The sequence below is a fragment of the Watersipora subatra genome, chromosome 9 (assembly GCF_963576615.1).
Source record: "Watersipora subatra chromosome 9, tzWatSuba1.1, whole genome shotgun sequence".
In the NCBI taxonomy this organism is placed as follows: Eukaryota; Metazoa; Bryozoa; class Gymnolaemata; order Cheilostomatida; family Watersiporidae; genus Watersipora; species Watersipora subatra.
This window is the reverse complement of record NC_088716.1, coordinates 61837627-61857858: the sequence shown is the minus strand read 5'-3', so window position 1 is coordinate 61857858 and position 20232 is coordinate 61837627. Positions and strand designations below refer to the sequence as shown.

The 20232-nt window shown below is 35.5% G+C and overlaps 1 protein-coding gene across 1 annotated transcript; it reads left to right on the top strand.

Annotated features, from left to right (window-relative positions):
• The first annotated feature begins 204 nt into the window (after positions 1 to 204).
• Positions 205 to 18282, top strand: LOC137403810 (ATPase family gene 2 protein homolog A-like). The gene is made up of 18 exons (XM_068089866.1): positions 205 to 305; positions 398 to 568; positions 879 to 943; positions 3731 to 3889; positions 4426 to 4500; positions 5183 to 5395; positions 5560 to 5695; positions 7465 to 7521; positions 9576 to 9699; positions 10277 to 10408; positions 11673 to 11785; positions 12104 to 12227; positions 12320 to 12529; positions 12620 to 12753; positions 13242 to 13371; positions 15587 to 15751; positions 16052 to 16257; positions 17447 to 18282. Exons 1-17 carry the CDS (start codon positions 256 to 258, stop codon positions 16217 to 16219), a joined length of 2226 nt encoding a protein of 741 aa, XP_067945967.1. The 5' UTR covers positions 205 to 255; the 3' UTR covers positions 16220 to 16257; positions 17447 to 18282.
• The last annotated feature ends 1950 nt before the right edge of the window (positions 18283 to 20232 follow it).

Sequence of the window (20232 nt, the reverse complement as noted above, 5' to 3'; positions counted from 1 at the left end):
AAACGAAAATTCTGATAATAGTTTAAAATTTAGCAAGTCTCATCGCATGGCATCAAAATTAGTGAGTACATATTTTGTTATACTTAGCAAGTTGTTTCTTTATGACCTCTGCAAATGCGTGGTTTGATAATCTTCTCTCTAGATGTACAGGTAAGTGTCACAAAGGAGATTTAATCAGGTATCTATCTTTTCTCTGTAGAACCTCAATTGCCCAAGTCTGTTCAGAGTCACATAGCATATTTCAGTCCTGGTACGATGAGAGTCGCTGGGATCCCTATTGGACACCCGATAGTGGTTAATGGGAAGTAAGTTTTACCTGTGTGAGTACTCACTACCTGTTGTTCTGTCTCACTCTCTGTGTATTGGAATCTCACTAAGGCTCCTAATGTACTATCAGGTGCACCTACCTTGCCTGGCCTAACAGCTCCATTTCTGACTGCTTCATTTACATTCCCTTGAGTCAGCAACAAGGTCAGTTGGCTCTGCTGCCAGGTCAGCGATGTACTGTAAACAGGCTGCCAGAGGTGATACCTTCTGCTAGTTTTCTTAAAGTCACACTCGGTCCCTGGTGAGTCAAACTTATATAGCGTTTCCATGTAGAGGCTGTATACAAGTGAATGCCTTTCGTCTATCTATTTGGTATCCATACAGACAACCAAACACATTGGTGACATAAGGCATTGGTAAAACACACTATTCACCAACTCTAGTGTATTATATTCTCGTGAAATTATGTTATGTGTCTGTAGTATATAATTATATTGTGTGAGTCCTGTGACGGGTTTACAATACTTGCTGGTGTCCTGTTAAAGTCTTGTGGCCTTGTGACGGACTGTGCATTTCTTGATAATGTTCATAAGTCTGGCAATACATTGCAGCAGCTCTTCTCTACCAAGTTCTGTTACGGAAGAACATTTATCACAGTTTATCAAGCGTCAACTGTGTAAGTACTCCTAGCTCTTCTTCCTCTTCAAACTATTGTTGTTTGTCTACTTTGTACTGTGCATACAGATATATATATATACATGTATATCTACTAGCTGTGCTGCCTGGCATTGCCCGGGTAATAAAAAAGTCTTTGGTCAAAAAATTGATTTGTATTTAACATATAACAACATCTGCCATTCTAACTTTCAAACTTCATATCATGAGGAAAAGGTTTTGTGCAGGTTAAATAAATTACAAAAAATAAAACAATTATAAAAGGGTTTAGATACAAATGTGAAGTAATTGGCAAGTAATAGCTAAATTAAGTCGGTTTTACTACGATTACAATAAAAGATGATTCGGTTGTGAAATTATTAGCAAGTAATAGCTAAATTAAATCCGTTTTACCACGATTACAATAAAGGATTATGCGGTAATGATACAATTATTACGAACTGGAAAAACAAAATAAAAATCCTGAATATGTTGAATTAACCCTTTCGCGGGCGAATTTTCAAAACTAAATCAGACTCCCATGGCCGAATTAATTTTCCAAAAAATTTTTAAAGTTTATACAATTTTCTGTGTGTTATTATGTGCATATATCTATGTTTAAAGATGCGTATGTATACATGTATATGTCTATAGGCATATAAATATATATTATAAACAAATAAAAAAGTATAACAGAAAATATATGCTTTTCATAATAATTGTCTATTTACGAATGATATTTCCGAAAGCATTCTCCTTTACAAAGGCCCACATCACAGTCTTTGCACCATGTACTTATTCGTGTTACAAAGAGCTCCCACAAAGATGTACTTCCTGGATTGACAGGCTCAAAAAACTTTTCAAAATACTCTACTGGTTGAGCATCTACTGGAGTAAATACTGGGCCTGTCACTGCTATAAACTGCTGAATTGTAGGAGATCTATCTCTGTTTATGTTGGTTATATTCTTCCAGGCACTGGCATCACTCCTACACACATCCTCATCATTACTGCTACCAGCCTTTTCATCACTGTCACTTCCAGATGTAAAGTCATTCCAATCACAATTCAAACCTGATTCACTGTCATCTCTTGCTACTAAATCTAAAAAGTCACTGTCAGCTCTGAATCTCTTAGTAATTTCGGTACTAGTACTTGCTTTATTAGAATAATCTCGGGAGGTTCTTTGAGAAGTCGCCATGACGGTAAATTAAAGTCAAACTCTCGAAAAATTCGGTAATTAAAAGCTAAAACCGAAGCAAGAAAAATAAAAGTTGATAAATTATTTAGAACAATTTTCTAATTTTTTTCGAAAGTTTATTTATTCATCACTGCTAAAAACGATCGTTTTTTTTCAACCTTGAAGTCAATTTTTGAGGCTAACCGAAATTACTATATCGTAGCTTGCTATTGGTAAAAAAGTAAACAAAAAACGGCATTTAGCTAACCAGAAACTGCAATAATAAAATATGTTACCGAAATGACAAAAACGTCGCACTGCCCATTAGCAGTCGAATCGCAAAGCGACAAAAACGTCGCTCTGCCCGCGAAAGGGTTAATAACAATTCTTGTATAACATCCATATACAAATTTAGCAATCGGCCTATGGCCAGCCATTTTACCGAAAAATGCCGATATTACTTCATGATATGTAATCCATATTTTTTAAATTTCAAACTATCTAAAACAGTTTTGTTACGTATTTTATACATTATCTCCAATATGTTAAAAAACACTGCCATGCAATAAATTCAATGTATCTATACTTTGTGTGTTGATAAGCAATGTGAAGCTACGATCACTATGAAGCTCAAAGGATCCTCAACAACGTTCCTATTACAAAACGTTACAAAACTATTACTTCACCACCATCAGAGTGAGTGCTGCTATTTCACTTATTTGTAAACACGAAATCTGAATCAGCTATAATGCCATCAACATAAGTAATTATCTGTTTTCTAAATTGAGAGGTACTGACATAAAACTTACACAAAAAACTGTTCGCTTTTTTAATTGAAATTCTTGCATAGAAGTGTGTGTGCTTAAAAAAGGTTACTGTTCCACCATAAGAATTTCATCAAAACTTTGAATACGACGATACTATTATCTCTCGATACTGGTACAAATGTAAAAATGAGATATCATACTTTGTCTGACCGAAAGGTGAGAGAATGTCGAGGCTCATCTCTAGAATACAGTTTACTTGTCTGCGCCAGAAAAATATAGTAATTGGACCTTACGAAATATATTTCTCAACAGGGGCGTCATAGCGCGTATCCGCATCTGTAAAATAATCAGCGTGCGCTAAAGCTATATCTATAGCCAGAATGCGTACCAACATATCCACACACATACGACATACTTTGAGAAATATATATATAGATATACGACTATGTGACCTAGAATATATATATATATACAACTGTGTGACCTAGAACATATACACTGTATTCACTGTGTACCCTGTGTATTCTAGCTGATACATAGAATATGGAATGATGATTCATTTTGCAAAACATGATCGAAAAGGCAACATCACGTCACTCAATTACTCAATAGCGTGGGCTCACAATTGAGACAACGACCTCACCAAGGTCATATGCCTCATGTCTCCCAACCTTCCACAATGCAGCCAAGACATGAAAACAGCATAACACATACAGTACTAGCCAGTGTATCAAGCACTGGCTTTGCTACTCGACTGACTGACCTGTTGACCTGTCTGATAGACTCAACACATCCTTCAGAGTATTTAAAGTGCAAACTCTTTGTTCTTACAAACCCATACTACAATGTACTCCTTCTGCAGTTATGAGAATCGTCTCCTCTAGCTGTGAGCTGATGTTGAGCTACTTTGGAAAGCCTCTGGTGATACTTGTGGAGGAGGTTCAAGGGGAGGGACACGATGACACCCCTCTATCTGAAGAGTTTGCTCAGTTGGACTTGACTACTGATTCCGCTGCAGCCAGTGAGTGTTTTCATAATTTAGACATCTTAAGCTTTCAGCTTATACGCTGGTATGCTGGTATCTTTCCTGTTTCATTGGGTGTTCTGTCATACACTGTCCATCTTTGCTTCGTTTTACCCTTTCCTTCGAACAATGTGTCAACATTTTTGTAACTTTTTAACAGTGCGTCTGCATGAAGACAGCTTACAAATACCCTAACATTTTATGCATTGTCATATGAAATGTTTGTAAAGCTCAACCATTTCATTGTAACAGAATGAATCTTGAGTTTACAATACATCTCGTGGCACCAACATGTTGCATCCATCATCATACATTTCATTTTATAAACTTTCTGTTACATCAACCTTCAATCCACCATCCCAACTCCTCTGCAGTCCTGTAAGATTATCAACTTTTAAAAATGCTTTTGTTCAACTGACTCAATAATTCAGGATTCCTATCATTTCATTTTTTTGGCATGTTTATAAAAACACCATTTTGTTGATGACTACTAATATCAATACAAATGTACACATACCCTGCACATGTTTTAGGTGAGAGGATAACTTCTTCCATCTCATCCACCCCTACCACTGGAAATGCTTTATCGAAAGATACTCCCATTCTTGGTAGGCAGTTTCTGTGCTTACTTTTCTATCCTTAATTTACCTTTGTATTCATGATACACAACCCTCTTATACATGAGCTACTCCTGTCCAATCAAATCCAGTTGCTACTGAATCTAGTCTATTAGACAGAAGGTGCTTGCAGATTTCCTATTCATCGAGGATAGGTGCTTTGGGTAGAGGTGAGGCCTTTAGTTAATAGTGGACCTCTCACAGTTTTGTAAAAAATATGATGGCTTTGGTGTTGGTTTGGCTCTTGATGGTACAGGAGGAGGGTACATGATAACCCCTCGTGTAACGCTTTTTAGATTTATAGCCTCGAGCAACAGGCCTGTCTTTAACACGCTGACAGCCATCATAACAGCCATTAATGGCATTGTTTTCACTCGCTATTTTTATCGTACGGTAGCATGTTATTAAAACTCCAGCATCGAAGGTACAGCAGGAGCCCTGCTTAGCCGTTGCCTTTAGTTTTACTTCAAAGATATAATTACTAGTTCAAAGTTTCACGGAAACAGGAGTGAACTTACTGTAGTATGCGTTAAAGTGTTAGCTTTGATAGCTTATCTAGCTAGATAATTGCTGTCTAAGTTAGCTTGTAGGGGTCACTCTTCTATGCGAAAACCATTTACTCGCATTCAACCATAAGTATCCTTTCTGTCTACAAACTTTCTGAATATTTTAGCAAATGGACTCAACGTTGCTGAAGGCCATTTCTATCAGGTGAATGAGTTGAGCAGAGTGTCACTCATTGAGGGCACATTGCATGCTGGCAAGCCTCAGGTAAAGGATGAACCAGAGAAAGCGGTTGTTGTGGCAGGTGTTGATGATATCCTGGAAACGCTAAGTCGGTTGATCATAGAGCCCATTAGCAAAAGAAGCTTATATGACAAGTATGGTGGGTGCTTTGTGAAGGCTAGCCGTTGCGTAGTCTGGAATTTTAAATGCGTATAAATTAAGATCTTTTTAAAAGGTCAAGTTTATGACATTTACACAGTGCTATATTCACCTGGTAATTATCTTCTGTGAAACTAGTGCTCGCAATATTTGTTGGGGTTTTAGGGGTGCAGGTGGCTAAGGGTGTTCTGCTCTACGGCCCATCTGGATGTGGTAAAACATTAATTTCTGAGGTTATAAGAAGGGAACTAAAAGAATATGCAAGATTTATAACTCTGGATTCTAGCCGGCTGTGGAGCAAGTGAGTTGTCTTATCCTACTTTCGCTGAGATTGTGCAAACTCTCAGGCTATCACTAGGTTTCCATGACGCGGTTAATCCACAAATTCTTGTCATCTGCAGGACGGAAACGGCAAAAACCAGCCAGTCAAGCGAATATTGTTACTTACAATTTTTTATGGAATATTTCATGTATTCGAAAGCTGGATGTGCAAATACTGCGCAAGCTATTCCATTTTAAGCCATTTCCACCCTTCGCTTGTTCTTATCTCAATTTGAGCAGTTTACTATGACCTCTGGCATAGCATTCTATATCAATACAAACAGTCAGTGCACTGAGCCTATGCGTGCAGCTACATGAGCGATTGCGTACGTTTTAATATACTGCCATAGGTCGGTTTCTTTAGCAAGAATTGATTTTGTTTGGAGAATTGAATTGAATCAAGTCATTGAAGTTAGGATAGCTAAAAAATTGAGAATTGAATTTCTGTGTTTTGCAACGAGTTGTGCAATGGACCGATTCTTACATGACATGATGCAAAATAATTGGGAATTGAATTTGTAATTTTTTGATAAGAATTGAATGGAATCGAGTCATTTTTAAAGCGTTATAAACATATCTGGGATTGAAGTGGCATTTTGTTAAAAGTGCAATCGCTTGTTTAGCTGCACATATCAGCTCAGTCCATTGACTGTTTGTACAGCAAATATCAACTATATTGGCTGTAAAAAAACACTTACGTTTTTGCAGTTTCGCCAAAATGCACAGACATATTTAATATTAAAAGTGTGGTAGTCATTAATATCATTGGTACAGTGTTGAAAAATTTTACTAGCAGAAATACCTTTAAGCCAATGCTTACAATATTTCTTTTCAGCCTAAACCGGAAATAAAAAAATTGAAGTCACGATTTTATGCTGTTTGATGAGTAAGGAAAAAACTAGATAACTAGTTCATTTTTTTGGCAAAATGATAACTTCCTAAATTTATTGTGGCAAAGTTTTTGGCGGATCTGTTAACAGTGTGATCCGTGATCAGCTTTTTTGTATAAGTACAAAGGCGAGTCATTATAAAGACTTTTCGGCGGAATGAACGATATTCGCGAGCCGTTATATATAAGATCATTATCAGTGCGCAAGTTTACTGTAAAAAACCGTAGAGCTATGCTATATTAGCGCGTAGTACATATTATTGGCCAATAAAATTTTCGCAGCGATATTGAGATCTTGTAAAAAAGTGTGACTGGCAACATGGAACTGCACTGACATCGTCGCTTTAGCCCATATCGAGTAACAGCAGTAATAACTCAATTCAATTCTTACTGGTAGGAAGCTCCGAGTAAATATAATTCTACAGTAAGTAACAGATACCAGAGAATTGATTCAATTCCTTTGTGAGGTGAGTCTCAAGTCTTGCTCAAGCAAGTATGTTAACTTGAGTGCCCATCCCCGGATTAACCTGATTCAAAACATGTAAATATCCATTGGCTCACTTATCCTAACTTATCACGGGGGACTCAGCGAACTTAAAATTCCAAATCTGTATCATTCGCACAATAAAAAATGTAATGTATGTTGATTGTCCATTTCCTAATCAAATGCTGACATTTATTGGTTCTCAGCTATCTCCTGTATAGACAACTCCCATGTTCAACTCTATCTGTTAGCTGATGGTTGACTAGTTTGACACAATGACAATAATATTGATGTATTTTATCCACTTGTAATGTAAAGGCTGTTATACAATAAATGCAGTGATTCGCAGACGGTATGTAAACATAATTTACTTTAGGCAGTTCGGAGAAACAGAGGGGAGAATACAGGAAGTGTTTCAACAAGCAATTGACAGGTACGACGAATCCAATTAACAAATGGTTAAAGGAAAATGAGTGTATGTGTGTAAATAGTAAGTAGAGGTTTCATAGGAGAACCTTTTTCTTATCCAGTACATTTCGTTTAAGTTCTACTTCTGCAGTAGGTATCACAACGAGCGTATATGTCAGTGCTTTTACTTTTACAGTATGTATATGATCTTTAATACGTTAGACACTCCTATAACGTAAATCCCCTTTACGTAACTTTCACTGAACTTAAAAAATTTATGTAAAGTGTTTGCATCGTATTATGAAAGAAATTCCATATAACATAAAGCGTGAAGTTTTCACTTTTGATTTGAATAACGAGAATCCAATGGTTAGCCTTACGAGTATCGTTTGCACTCTTGCCACGCTTGGTAGAGGAAACGACTTATAAAGGATATTCTATTATATTTACTAATACGCTAGCAGTCACGTGAGCTGTGAGAGATTATCGGGTGTAATAACTATGTGTACAATTATTCTTGATGCCGAAAGGTGGTCGAGTGGTGCAGATGGTAGTTCAAATCTCATGCCATGTTATCTTTTTCCCAAACTCCAGCCGCAGGTTCGGACGGATGGATATGGCTCTCATTATAGTAAAGATTACCAGAGATTTTATACCAGAGTTTTTCTTTCTTTGTAGAATGAACATTACCGTGAAGAACAAAAAGGGAAAACATTGATTTAAATTAATATCGAAGGTTTGCGCTCCTCTTAATGTAAATTTATCGAAATTGTGAACACTAAACCAAGTATAAGTAATAAGAAAAAAGGGAAAAGATGTCGATACAAACCATTAATACCATCGTTACTCTATAGTCATTAAATTCAGAAGTTGAGTTGTTAGTTTTAAAAACCAAAGGGGAGTGAGTTTGAGATGATCGTGGAATGGATAAGGTTATGTACATGTCTTTTACATTTTGTATAACATAAAATCCCTATAATTTAGATGTTCTCGGAATGAATTTTTTACATCGTAGTACATTGTTTACATTGTAGTGTTTACATTGTAGTGTTTACATTGTAGTGTTTACATTGTAGTGTTTACATTGTCTACTGGAGATCATAATTATGATCTAATTGTTCAGACATTTTTCATAAGAAAAACAACATAATCTATAGTAAATTTTATAGCAAATGTTTATCCACACAAATGTTTATGCTTTTTTCATTTGTTCCCAAGTTGGGATGGTCATTGTGCTTTTTATAAAAACAAAACTTTCACATATCAATGTAATATTTTGTGTTATAATTGGAGTTCGAGTTTTTCAGACTAGCATTCAAGGTGATTAATTATTGTTACCTACATATATAATTATTGATTTTTTTGCTTTAAAATCTGAAAAAGTATAGTTATAATATATTGTGCGAAACAAATGATATGGCAATATCTTGACACAGTGATGGAAACACGCAACTATTTGCACAAAATTTCGTGAATACCTTCGATCATTTGGGGTGAAATCATAAGCATAAGATAAACACAGCATACTTATTAGCATACTTGTTAGCATACTTATTAGCATACTTATTAGCATACTTGTTAGTAATGATGAAGAGAACAATGATTGAGACAAAACTTTAAATGCCTCGCGAAAAAAATTACACGGAAATGCAAACAAAAACTTGGATGTGGACAAACCTGAACAATGTTGTACTCAACCAACTACCAAGGTCATTCCAACAATCTTCAAAAGCATCTAGCTTGCATAAACTATTACTAAATATATATGTATGATTATATTATTCGCACTTTAACACTAAATTGCAGCTTCAAGCATTCAAGACATGCGTGTAAAATTTTCATATACTGATTTGATAGTGAGAAGAAAATTTAACTGAATCAAACTGCTATATCAAACATCCTGTCATGGTTACTAGTAGCAAATAATGTGAACCTGAGGGTTCATAATTATTACTTGGCTTAATTATCTAGCTAGGTTTGACCTCTAAATTGAACTCTAGAGAGTGATAATGTACATATTATTAGCTACATACAGACCTTTACAGCTAACCCTGCTTGTTATATAACTGTCTTTTTCAGTTCTCCATCAGTTGTTTTTATTGATGACATCGATGTCATTTGTCCTCGAAGAGAAAGATCACAATCGGACCTTGAAAAGAGGGTTCTTTCAGCTCTTGTGACTGAAATTGACAGATCCACCCAGGTAGGTTATTACTTATTAGTCTACCATCATTTGACAGGTTATGAAATGAACTATGTAAGTATGAAAGAAATGGCTCACCTTTCAGAAGAATCAGCAAGACACAGTCTTTTGGAAAGGGTCATGCATAGAAGTCAGTGGCAATTTACTGTAGATATGAACTCTCGATGAGCGTGACCTCATTTTTTAGCATAAAAGTGGTAAAATGTTGCTGGTTTTCATCCGGTTTGCTTATCAATTAACCAGCCTTTACAAAGAAGGAGTTTTGCTTCCCAGTGAGTTAGCTTCCTTCTCTGTAGCGAATATCCTTGACCTTGGTAGGAGTGCTAGTAATGCATACCTCAAAGGGCCTGGGCTTTTAATAAAATAATAGCAGCATTAGTCTTTCTTGTTGTAGGACATATCTAGTGTTGACTTTATACTGTCTACAACGAACAGGAGTAGTCTCCCTTGTAGGACACATCTAAAGTTGTCATTATACTGTCTACAATGAGAAGGAGTAGTCTCCCTTGTTGTAGGACACATCCAAAGTTGTCATTATACTGCCTACAATGATTAGGAGTAGTCTCCCTTGTTGTAGGACACATCTAGAACTGTCTTTATACTGTCTACAACAAGCAGATTGGATGCTGTTGATATGACTCTGAGGAGGCCTGGAAGGATTGACTTGGAGCTTGAAGTGCCTATTCCTTCTTCAGTCCAGAGGAAGCAGGTGAATAATCTTCTATAATCATTTATGTTTATTTCCTGGGACATACAAGTAATTGATAGATTGAAAGTGCTGTTGAACATATGAGCTTTAAAAATACTCGTACTTCAAAGCTTTAAAAACCCAAGCCGCGGGAAATGAAGGTAATTAAAAAAGTAATGCCTATATCACAGCTTGTTAAAAGGGCATAGATACCCAATACACGCTGAAGTATCTCATCGCTTCAGCTCTTCCTTTCCTCGATAATATTTTGTTGCCACAAAGCACTCTTTTGCATTGTTGAATCACTCTATTGCATTGTTACGTCACCCTATTGCATTGTTAAATCACTTTAATGCATTGTTAAATTACTCTATTACATTGTTAAATCACTCTATCGCATTGTTAAATTACTCTATTGCATTGTTAAATCACTCTATTGCATTGTTAAATTACTCTATTGCATTGTTAAATCACTTTATCGCATTGTTAAATTACTCTATTACATTGTTAAATCACTCTATTGAATTGTTAAATTACTCTATTGAATTGTTAAATCACTCTATCGCATTGTTAAATCACTCTATCGCATTGTTAAATCACTTTATCGCATTGTTAAATTACTCTATTGCATTGTTAAATCACTTTATCGCATTGTTAAATTACTCTATTGAATTGTTAAATCACTCTATCGCATTGTTAAATCACTCTATTGAATTGTTAAATCACTCTATCGTATTGTTACGTCACCCTATTGCATTGTTAAATCACTTTAATGCATTGTTAAATTACTCTATTGCATTGTTAAATCACTCTATCGCATTGTTAAATTACTCTATTGCATTGTTAAATCACTCTATTGCATTGTTAAATTACTCTATCGCATTGTTAAATTACTCTATTGCATTGTTAAATCACTCTATTGCATTGTTAAATTACTCTATTGCATTGTTAAATCACTTTATCGCATTGTTAAATTACTCTATTGCATTGTTAAATCACTCTATTGCATTGTTAAATTACTCTATCGCATTGTTAAATTACTCTATTGCATTGTTAAATCACTCTATCGCATTGTTAAATTACTCTATTGCATTGTTAAATCACTTTATCGCATTGTTAAATTACTCTATTACATTGTTAAATCACTCTATTGAATTGTTAAATTACTCTATTGCATTGTTAAATCACTCTATTGAATTGTTAAATCACTCTATCGTATTGTTAAATTACTCTATCGCATCGTTAAATTACTCTATTGTATTATTAAATTTGCTCACATTGACAGATCGTATCAGCCATCCTGGGTAGCATGCTACATAGCCTGAATGATGATGAAATTGGGGAAATAGCCACTGACTGTCATGGCTATGTGGGGGCTGATCTTCAAAGCCTGTGCAGGTTTGAGCTCCTAACTTCATGTTTATATGACCTGAGAGCGAATTTAAGGGTTATAGCGAGTGAGGGGGTTAGGAGAAAGTCGATAAATGTACCAAATCCTCATTACATGCAAATAAACTCTTTCGGGAAAAATAGCATAATCCAATTTGCCTTGCTTGGCATTGGCAGTGTCAGCAATTCACACAAATAAATGTGTAGCAAATGTCACTACCTAATCGCCTAGCACCATACCTCATATATATTATTACCCAGTACTTTATCTCATCTACCTGCATGGGCCCTCTTGTACCGCTGATGTATCTGTTGTTTTTTCTGCAGGGAAGCTGGACTGAGTGCCATGCGAAGTGGAGATGCCGAGGGCATTACTCCCATGCACCTCAAGCATGCCATGTCCTCTGTACAACCTAGCGCTATGAGAGAGATCTACATTGATGTGCCTAAGGTATTAATTTACTAGTACATTCTCAGATGTCTTGCCATCTATTTAGCTAATACAGTGTAGGATTTTACCAACAGTACATCCTTGTGTCTCAGGTTAGGTGGACAGACATTGGTGGACAGGAGGGTCTCAAACAGAGCCTTATCCAAGCTGTCGTCTGGCCTCTGCAGCATGCAGACAAGTTCAAGAAACTGGGCATCAAACCACCACGCGGTGTTCTCATGTACGGTCCTCCCGGCTGTTCTAAGACTATGATAGCTAAGGCATTAGCTACGGAAACCTCTCTTAACTTCATCTCCATCAAGGTTGGCATTCACCGTTCAAAGTAATCTCTTTAGATTGCCAATGAGTACTGTACTTTGGTGCAGATATGAGTATCGAGTCTTTTTATTCAGGGCCCCGAGTTGTTCAGCAAGTGGGTTGGTGAGTCAGAAAAGGCTGTTCGTGAAATATTTCGCAAAGCACGCAATGCGGCCCCTTCTATCATCTTCTTTGACGAAATAGATGCTGTAGCGGTGGAGAGAGGAAGGTGAGAGTTGTGTTTCATATGCCAGACAATATACTTTTTGAATCTTCCAATTCCAGTCTTTGCTTTAATGAACAGAACGTCTTTTTAGCGAAAATGTCAAGTTTGATAATTAGAGTTTTCGAAAGGCAAAACATTAATTTAACATTACATGAACAGCAAAGTAATTCTCAGAGCGCTGATGGGGACAGCGAGGCTGATGGGGTAGTGGCGCTGATGTGCCAGTGATATTATTGGGCTAGTGATTGGCACCCTACTACATTTGTACATCTAATGTACTTCACAACGTGAAAGCATGGCTGCCTAATGAGACAATCGCTGGTCATGTATCCATAAAGCTGTCATGTTGCATATCTACAGCGAAGTGGAATCAGTGGGACGATTAGACATTGTAAAGCGATATCTTTTATTTCTTCCTCTACCAGGATTGACAAGCAGCGGTTCGCTGTATTCTCTTCCAGATTTTTATACTCGTGTTTATTCATTGGTAGGCAGCAAGGAAGTGGGGGTGGTGTGGGTGATCGTGTGCTCGCTCAACTCCTAACTGAAATGGATGGTGTTGAAGGGCTCAATGATGTGAATATCGTTGCGGCCACCAACAGACCTGACATGATCGACAAAGTGAGTAACCAGTGGTTCTGCGTTTATGGTTTGTTGGCTCTCTGGCTAAGAAATATTCTCAGTGCAGACGCATCCATTCTCATTTAATAAATTCATCTTTTTTAACATCCTTGTTCATCTTTTGAACAACGAGTTGTGAGGAGGCTATATGAACAATACCCTTGTAAAAAGGTGCATCCTGCGTTTTTACTGTATAGTTTTACCTAGTTGTCCTTTCTGGTAGTAAGCTACAGTGAATAGAATACTATGTTCTATTTTTATTCTTTAGAAGTGGCATACTCTATAACAAGTGTGGGCTTGTGCTGCAGATCAGTGCGCAAAGAAACTAGCAGGGTCAACTTTGGACATTTAAAGAATAAAATTGTGTTATTGGTGTAATAGTACAGACAATAGTGCAAGCCACATTAGGAAGACACAGCAGTTAAAACATTATATAATAAACTAGAAATTCCTCTGTCATACAGCCTACGACCAAAGTGATAATGGAAAAAGAAAGGGTACCGCTGGTTGAGAAATGCAATATTAGCAGTCAAATGGCACTGCAGTGCAATAGGAGAACTGCAATGGTAGCTGCAATGGTAGCTGTATTGTACTGGGTGTTATGTACAACAAACAGCAATAATGAAAGGAAAAGATTATATGTTTATATCTCTCCCCCGCAATTGGAGAAATGCAATATTAGAAGTGAAATGGCAAGCTGCTGTGTAATATACACAGGATAGGGGGTCTGTATATCATTGGTCATAGCAACCAATATCAAGAAGTGATATTTATCTAGATTTCTGTATTTATATCTAAAAAATTAGGCTGAATTTAAAAATCTAAACAGATTTTAGCTGGTCGTCATAGAAATAGATGTATATCTATTAGAAAATGTAGGCTTATTACGTAATCTTGCAGATATTAAAGACGGCTTGGCAGTACCGCGATATTGGGCACAGCCGCAGTATCATCAACAAAATCTTTAGAAAAATAATAACAGTAACATATTGCGCACAATCAGTCACTATGTACTTCGATCTTGTAAATTCGAATGAATATTCTTATAATTAAATCTTATAATAATCCTATAAAACCGAATAATTATTCTTATGATTAAATATTGTTAGAATCGTTAGAAAAATGTCATCATCAGTTCCTTTACTTTCACTGCTTTGGACATCAGTTGGAATACCAAAGTACACATTATAAGTGTCCAAAATGTCAGAGTCCGGTAGAATCGGCAAAAAAGAAACGATTACTTTTCAGTACTTCTACGTTAATTACAGAAACCTTCGGCAATCGGACAATGCCATAGACTGGTGAAATGTGCATGTTTTTCTCGTGAAATACGCACGACTTAATGGTTCTACTCTGTGTCGCACGGCCTTATCAGCGTTTTGTTGGCCAGTCTTAATTTTGATTAAAAAAAGCTTGTCAAGTTTTTATCGCGATTTTAAGCCAAATTAATCTGTCTTTTTATGTATAATCCGATCAGATGGGTTAGTTTTAGGACATTGCAGAAACTTTTCAAAGACTTGGTAACATATTTAAATATGTTTATATGTATTTTGTATCATTATTATACTTAACGACTACACAAAAATGGCTAAATTTTTTGATGGGATTATTGTACAAGGGTTGGGTAACGGCCGTTGACAGATAATTTTTCGGGAGTTGTGTGCGCATATGCATTTATCATAAAGCTTCCAAACATTCGCTTCGCTCGTGTTTGGTCGTGGGATTATGTTTAAAAACTGTAATTTGACATGGTTTGAGCATGTGTTTTTATGAACTGCCTATAATGGTTTTAATTGCCGTTTTGCCTATGATGGTTTTAATTGCCGTACTGCCTATAATGGTTTCAATTGCACTTGTGTAAGTCAGAGTTCTGTTGCAATGAGGTAGCTAATTATGCTTTAAGTTTTATAAATTTGAACTTTTTGTTTCAAAAGTTTTAACTTTTGTAACTGTCAAAATATTGTTGTTATAAACAACACTAAACTAATATATGACAAAAAACATGAAAAACAATGTTCAAATAAATATCTTTGCAGCTTGGAATAACTTTTGGTATTTAAAAAGCATGATGTCAGATATACAGTGTAAGTACTAAGGTAAATCATTACACGAAGAGGAAGTAGTATGCCATATTTTGTGCACAGTAAGTGTCATAGTTACGTATTACAACTTACCCACGCTATTGATAATTTCAAGCATTGTGTTTCATTGGCAGGCATTGATGCGTCCTGGTCGACTGGATAGGCTAGTTTATGTGCCCCTCCCCGACCATAAGACGCGAGAGGAGATTTTCAAGCTAAGGCTGAGCTCTGTACCATTAGCCTCTGATGTGTGCTTTAAAGAGCTTGTAAAAAGTACAGAATTATACTCTGGGGCTGAGGTTTGTATCAGAACATGGAAGCTACGAGTCTACTTATTCTTAGATGTATGAGAGAATGAGGACAATGCAAAGCATCTTCATGGTTAACTCTTATTCTCTCTCAGATATAGTACATAGTACATCCATGCAGCCATAATGTCTATCGACTACTTATCGCTAGGATAACTTTACCTGCTGTGATAATATGAGAGTGTTTGCGGAAGAAGTTGTTCATAGTATTCGTACTTACAAGCATTCAGTGTGTTCACTTTAAATAGAGACAAAGTTGTCTCATAGACTGACACTGTGCGACCTTTACAGATAGTCTCAGTCTGCAATGAAGCAGCCATAATGGCAATGCAGGAAGACTTAGCAGCTGAACAGATACGTAAAGAACATATCATGGCAGCGATCGGTGTCGTGAAGCCTCAGACCACAGAAAGTATGGTGAAATACTATACAGACTACGCTGCCGGTGCAAAGAAATGAAACAGCGTTGTTTCATTGTAGAACATGTTACATCTCAAGTGAGTAGGAAGTATTCTGGATAAAGGTAATTATTAGTCTTTAAGTTTGTTAGGAGTGATGCCAATGCAGAGCTTTGTTGGCTCTCATTTTGGTGTTCAGTCCAGTGAGCTTCTGAATCACTTGATCTTGGGTACTACACTGATAGACCCAAATGCTGATGTCTCTCTCCTCCCTTCTAATTACCCATATCGGTTAGTAAACGTTGGTAACCCCTGCCTGTCTACTCATCAGGTTTATTAATAGTTATATTGACTAAAGATTGACACTAAAGATTGACACATAAGATTGATACTATAGATTGACACTAAAGATTGACACTAAAGATACAAAAGTATGAGGTAGAGTGATTGTTGTTGACAAGAGGAGTGGTATTAGTCATGAGATATTTAATAAAGGGACACGAGTCACATCTTGTTATGTAATAATCAATAATTCTAATGATAATAATATTAATAACCCAACGATACCTCAACATACCAAATTAATCCGTTCTGGTATTTGCTTCATAGGATCAAGCGTGTATGTTGGAGCAAATATTCTTATAAGAATACATTATATTTTGTTTAATTCGTTCTAGAGCGCAAAAAACAAAATAAATACCTTGAGTAATTACATATAATATAAAAATAGTTGCATTGAATACAAATGCAGAAACGTGAATTTAAACACATTTACAAATTTTGTATAAAAAATGTGCAAAGACTTGAATGTACAAACACAAATTTTAGATAAAAAAATTAATTAACAAAACAATAATGAAGAGATTTATATTCTGTAAAAAGAAATTGATATCAATACTTCACCTTAGAGACACTGAATGCAAGTATAAACATAAGTATAAACATAAGAATTCATTGGCTCAGTATGAGTGATAGAAATGCTTACTCTAACTTATTCTAACTTGCATAGATATACATGTAGTTTACATTAACTTTATATTTGAACTTTTTAATAGTTTAATATCTTGTTTTTAATTTCTATCAGCACTTTTGCTTTTATTTAAAGAACCGTAATGTTTTATGAATTTTGGACATACTTTATGTTGAAAATTACTTTGTATCTTTAATACTATTTGTGTAAATTTTATCTTAAATAATTCGTATGTAAAATGGATTTTAAGTTGAAGTTTGACGTCATTAGATTATTTATTGCAATAATATAATAGTTTGTCTTATGTTGAATTGATAGGTCCCTCAAGAATAACTAGTATGATGACCTGTAAGTCACTTTTCGCATCAGGATTCTGAGGGACTTTATGGAAGGAAGGAGAGCGTTTCCATGCATTACTTACAAATCACAGAAGGAAGGAGAGTGTTTCCACGCATTACTTACAAATTACGGAAGGAAGGAGAGTGTTTCCACGCATTACTTACAAATTACGGAAGGAAAGAGTGTTTCCATGTATTACTTAGAGTTTGAAGTGAATTGCTGGCAGCCATTTTCTCGTGTAATTCAAATTTATCTTTAAGCTGCAAGAAGATTTGGAATGGCATCAATAATCACTCGAGTCGCTGAATCACACGACTTACTAGCAAAGGGCTTCATTCTAATATCTGTGAAGGACATGAGAAATCTAGTAGGATCAGGCGTCAATCTTTAAGCTGTGGGGGAGAAGATAGAGCAATGTTTGTGCAGATGCGAGGGGGAAATGAGTTTCTCTCCGTACGTTGAAGGACATGTCGACCAGATGGAAGTGATAGTCATTGGCTGGCTTCTCGACACCACAGCTCATAGAGTTAAATTGATATACTGATTGAACTCTATTAATGAAATATTATTTTATAGTCGGGTGAAAGAGTAAGACGCTTTTACCAACTACCAATTAGTTAATGGCAACTATTCTCACAACTATTGGCTACTATAAACTCCAAATACCTTTAGCTAAAACATCCGTTATGATTTTTTATATGGAATACTTGACATAGTAATCACAATAGAGACTTCACACAAGGATATTTCATTAAACACTTGGAAACTAATGGAAACTATCTAAATAAATTAATTTTTTCATAACTTATTTTAAAACGCACCATCTGCTAAGTGGTTTTAATTAAACCCAATACAGTTGATTATGTGATGGGTATCTTAAGTCTCTCACTGACACACCTGACTTAAATGTAACCCAAATGTCATTTAGGTTCCTGGTTGGGTTAGTTATCTCTGTCGTTTGAAAGTTTAGCTACTATCCACCCATAGACCTATTAACTGTACATTATTATTAACTATACATTATTAACTATATTAGACCTATTAACTATACATATTAAGTATAGTTAATAGGTCTGTGTATCCACCATAGAATTTTTAAGCTGCTAAGCTCGGTACATTGTATTAAAAAAACTGTCAGGGGGACTAGGTCCTGATGCAGGAGTTGTATTACCAACATACTACTATAATTGTTATATGAATGAGAAAGGATAACTCCATAAAGATGTTAAAAAGACTGTTTCAAGAAAGTTCTTGGTTATATAGCTTAGTTTTTAAATTTCAGATTTTCTTCAGTAGCTATGTGCACTGAGCTAAAAAAAAGGAATGTACTAAACCAAGCCTAAAGTTAGTAAAAAAAGTAGCCTGCTATTATTTGTTAATATACGAATGCACGCACATGTGTATTCCACATATAAATATAAATAGATAAATTTATTTATATAATTATACAAATTTATTTATAATTGTAATTTGACAAGCGCCAATTAACTTTATTAATTTGGAATGATCTATATATACATTCATATATATAAATATTTATGTATTATGCATGTCATATAGATAATTAAATAGGTGCGTTGTACACACATTCCATATCCAACTATCTAATCCACACACGCACACACAAATGTATACATATACATATATATTTACTGTAAAAAACCCTAATTGAACGCCACCTCTGTTTGAATGCCACCTCTATTTGAACGCCGCCTCTATTGAACGCCACCTCTATTTGAACGGCACATTAATTTTAAGCACCACCATGGGAGAAGATTTGAAACAATAGAGCGCCATCTTTCAATTGAGCTCCCTATTTTAAAGCCTACTGTAAAGCCCCCTATTTGAATGCCACCTCTATTTGAGAGAAGGGTTGAAGAAAATGCCACCCTTCAATTGAGCCTACTTCTATTTAAGCGCTGCTTAGGCACTTTTTGATTTTCATGAACCCAAAAATGATCAGTAAAAAATTGTTCACAAAGTGGTATTAATAATGACCCAGTTACAATTGTTTCTTTTATTGTTGCTGTTCATATCGAAGTCCATTTTCCAACACCAAAGATTTACGGCTTTTTGTTGAAACTTTGAAAGCAACGCTATAGAAATAATTAATAACTGTATCAGGCTAATAGTAGTTTCTTGTTTAACGCGGTCGTGATACTTCAACATATATTAGAAATCCATTTAACATTTACGATGGCTAAATATTGTGCTAAATATAGTTTCATCGTTATTTTTTTATTATTTTTTCCATGAAAATTATTTTAAATAGCGACAAGTAAAAGTTTTGATCTATTAAAAAAATTGTTTCAACAATAATATCAACAAGTTTAGCAGTGCAGAAGAAGAGTTGAGGTCAGAAAACATTGTGGTAAGCATTGAACAGCTAGAAGAACAACAAGCAACAATCTGAACGCAACTGGCCAAGCAAATGATGCAAAAATTTTTATTTCAAAAATGTTAATGTTTGTTTCAGCATGTATTATAAGTATGGTTTGTTGATGCCACTTGTTCTCGAATATATATTTGTAGCATTTGATAGATTATTATTCTATAACTTACAAATTTGCAGGTTTATAGTATATTATTAGATAGCACCATTGCGGTTATAGAAATGCGGTTTTCGATGGATTGACACTCATAAATAACCTCACTTCTATTGCCAGTTTTGACTGCAAAGTGTAGCAAACATCAATGAGTGCAATGAGCTTTTATATAATATTGTTAAATATAGATATAAAATAAAGATATGCCCTGAAGTTTAG

Coding starts and splice junctions, on each gene's coding strand:
- LOC137403810 (XM_068089866.1), top strand. CDS start 256: ATGAGAGTCGCTGGGATCCCTATTGGACACCCGATAGTGGTTAATGGG. Junction 3,890..4,425: donor TACTGATTCCGCTGCAGCCA/GTGAGTGTTTTC, acceptor CACATGTTTTAG/GTGAGAGGATAACTTCTTCC. Junction 15,752..16,051: donor AATTATACTCTGGGGCTGAG/GTTTGTATCAGA, acceptor CGACCTTTACAG/ATAGTCTCAGTCTGCAATGA.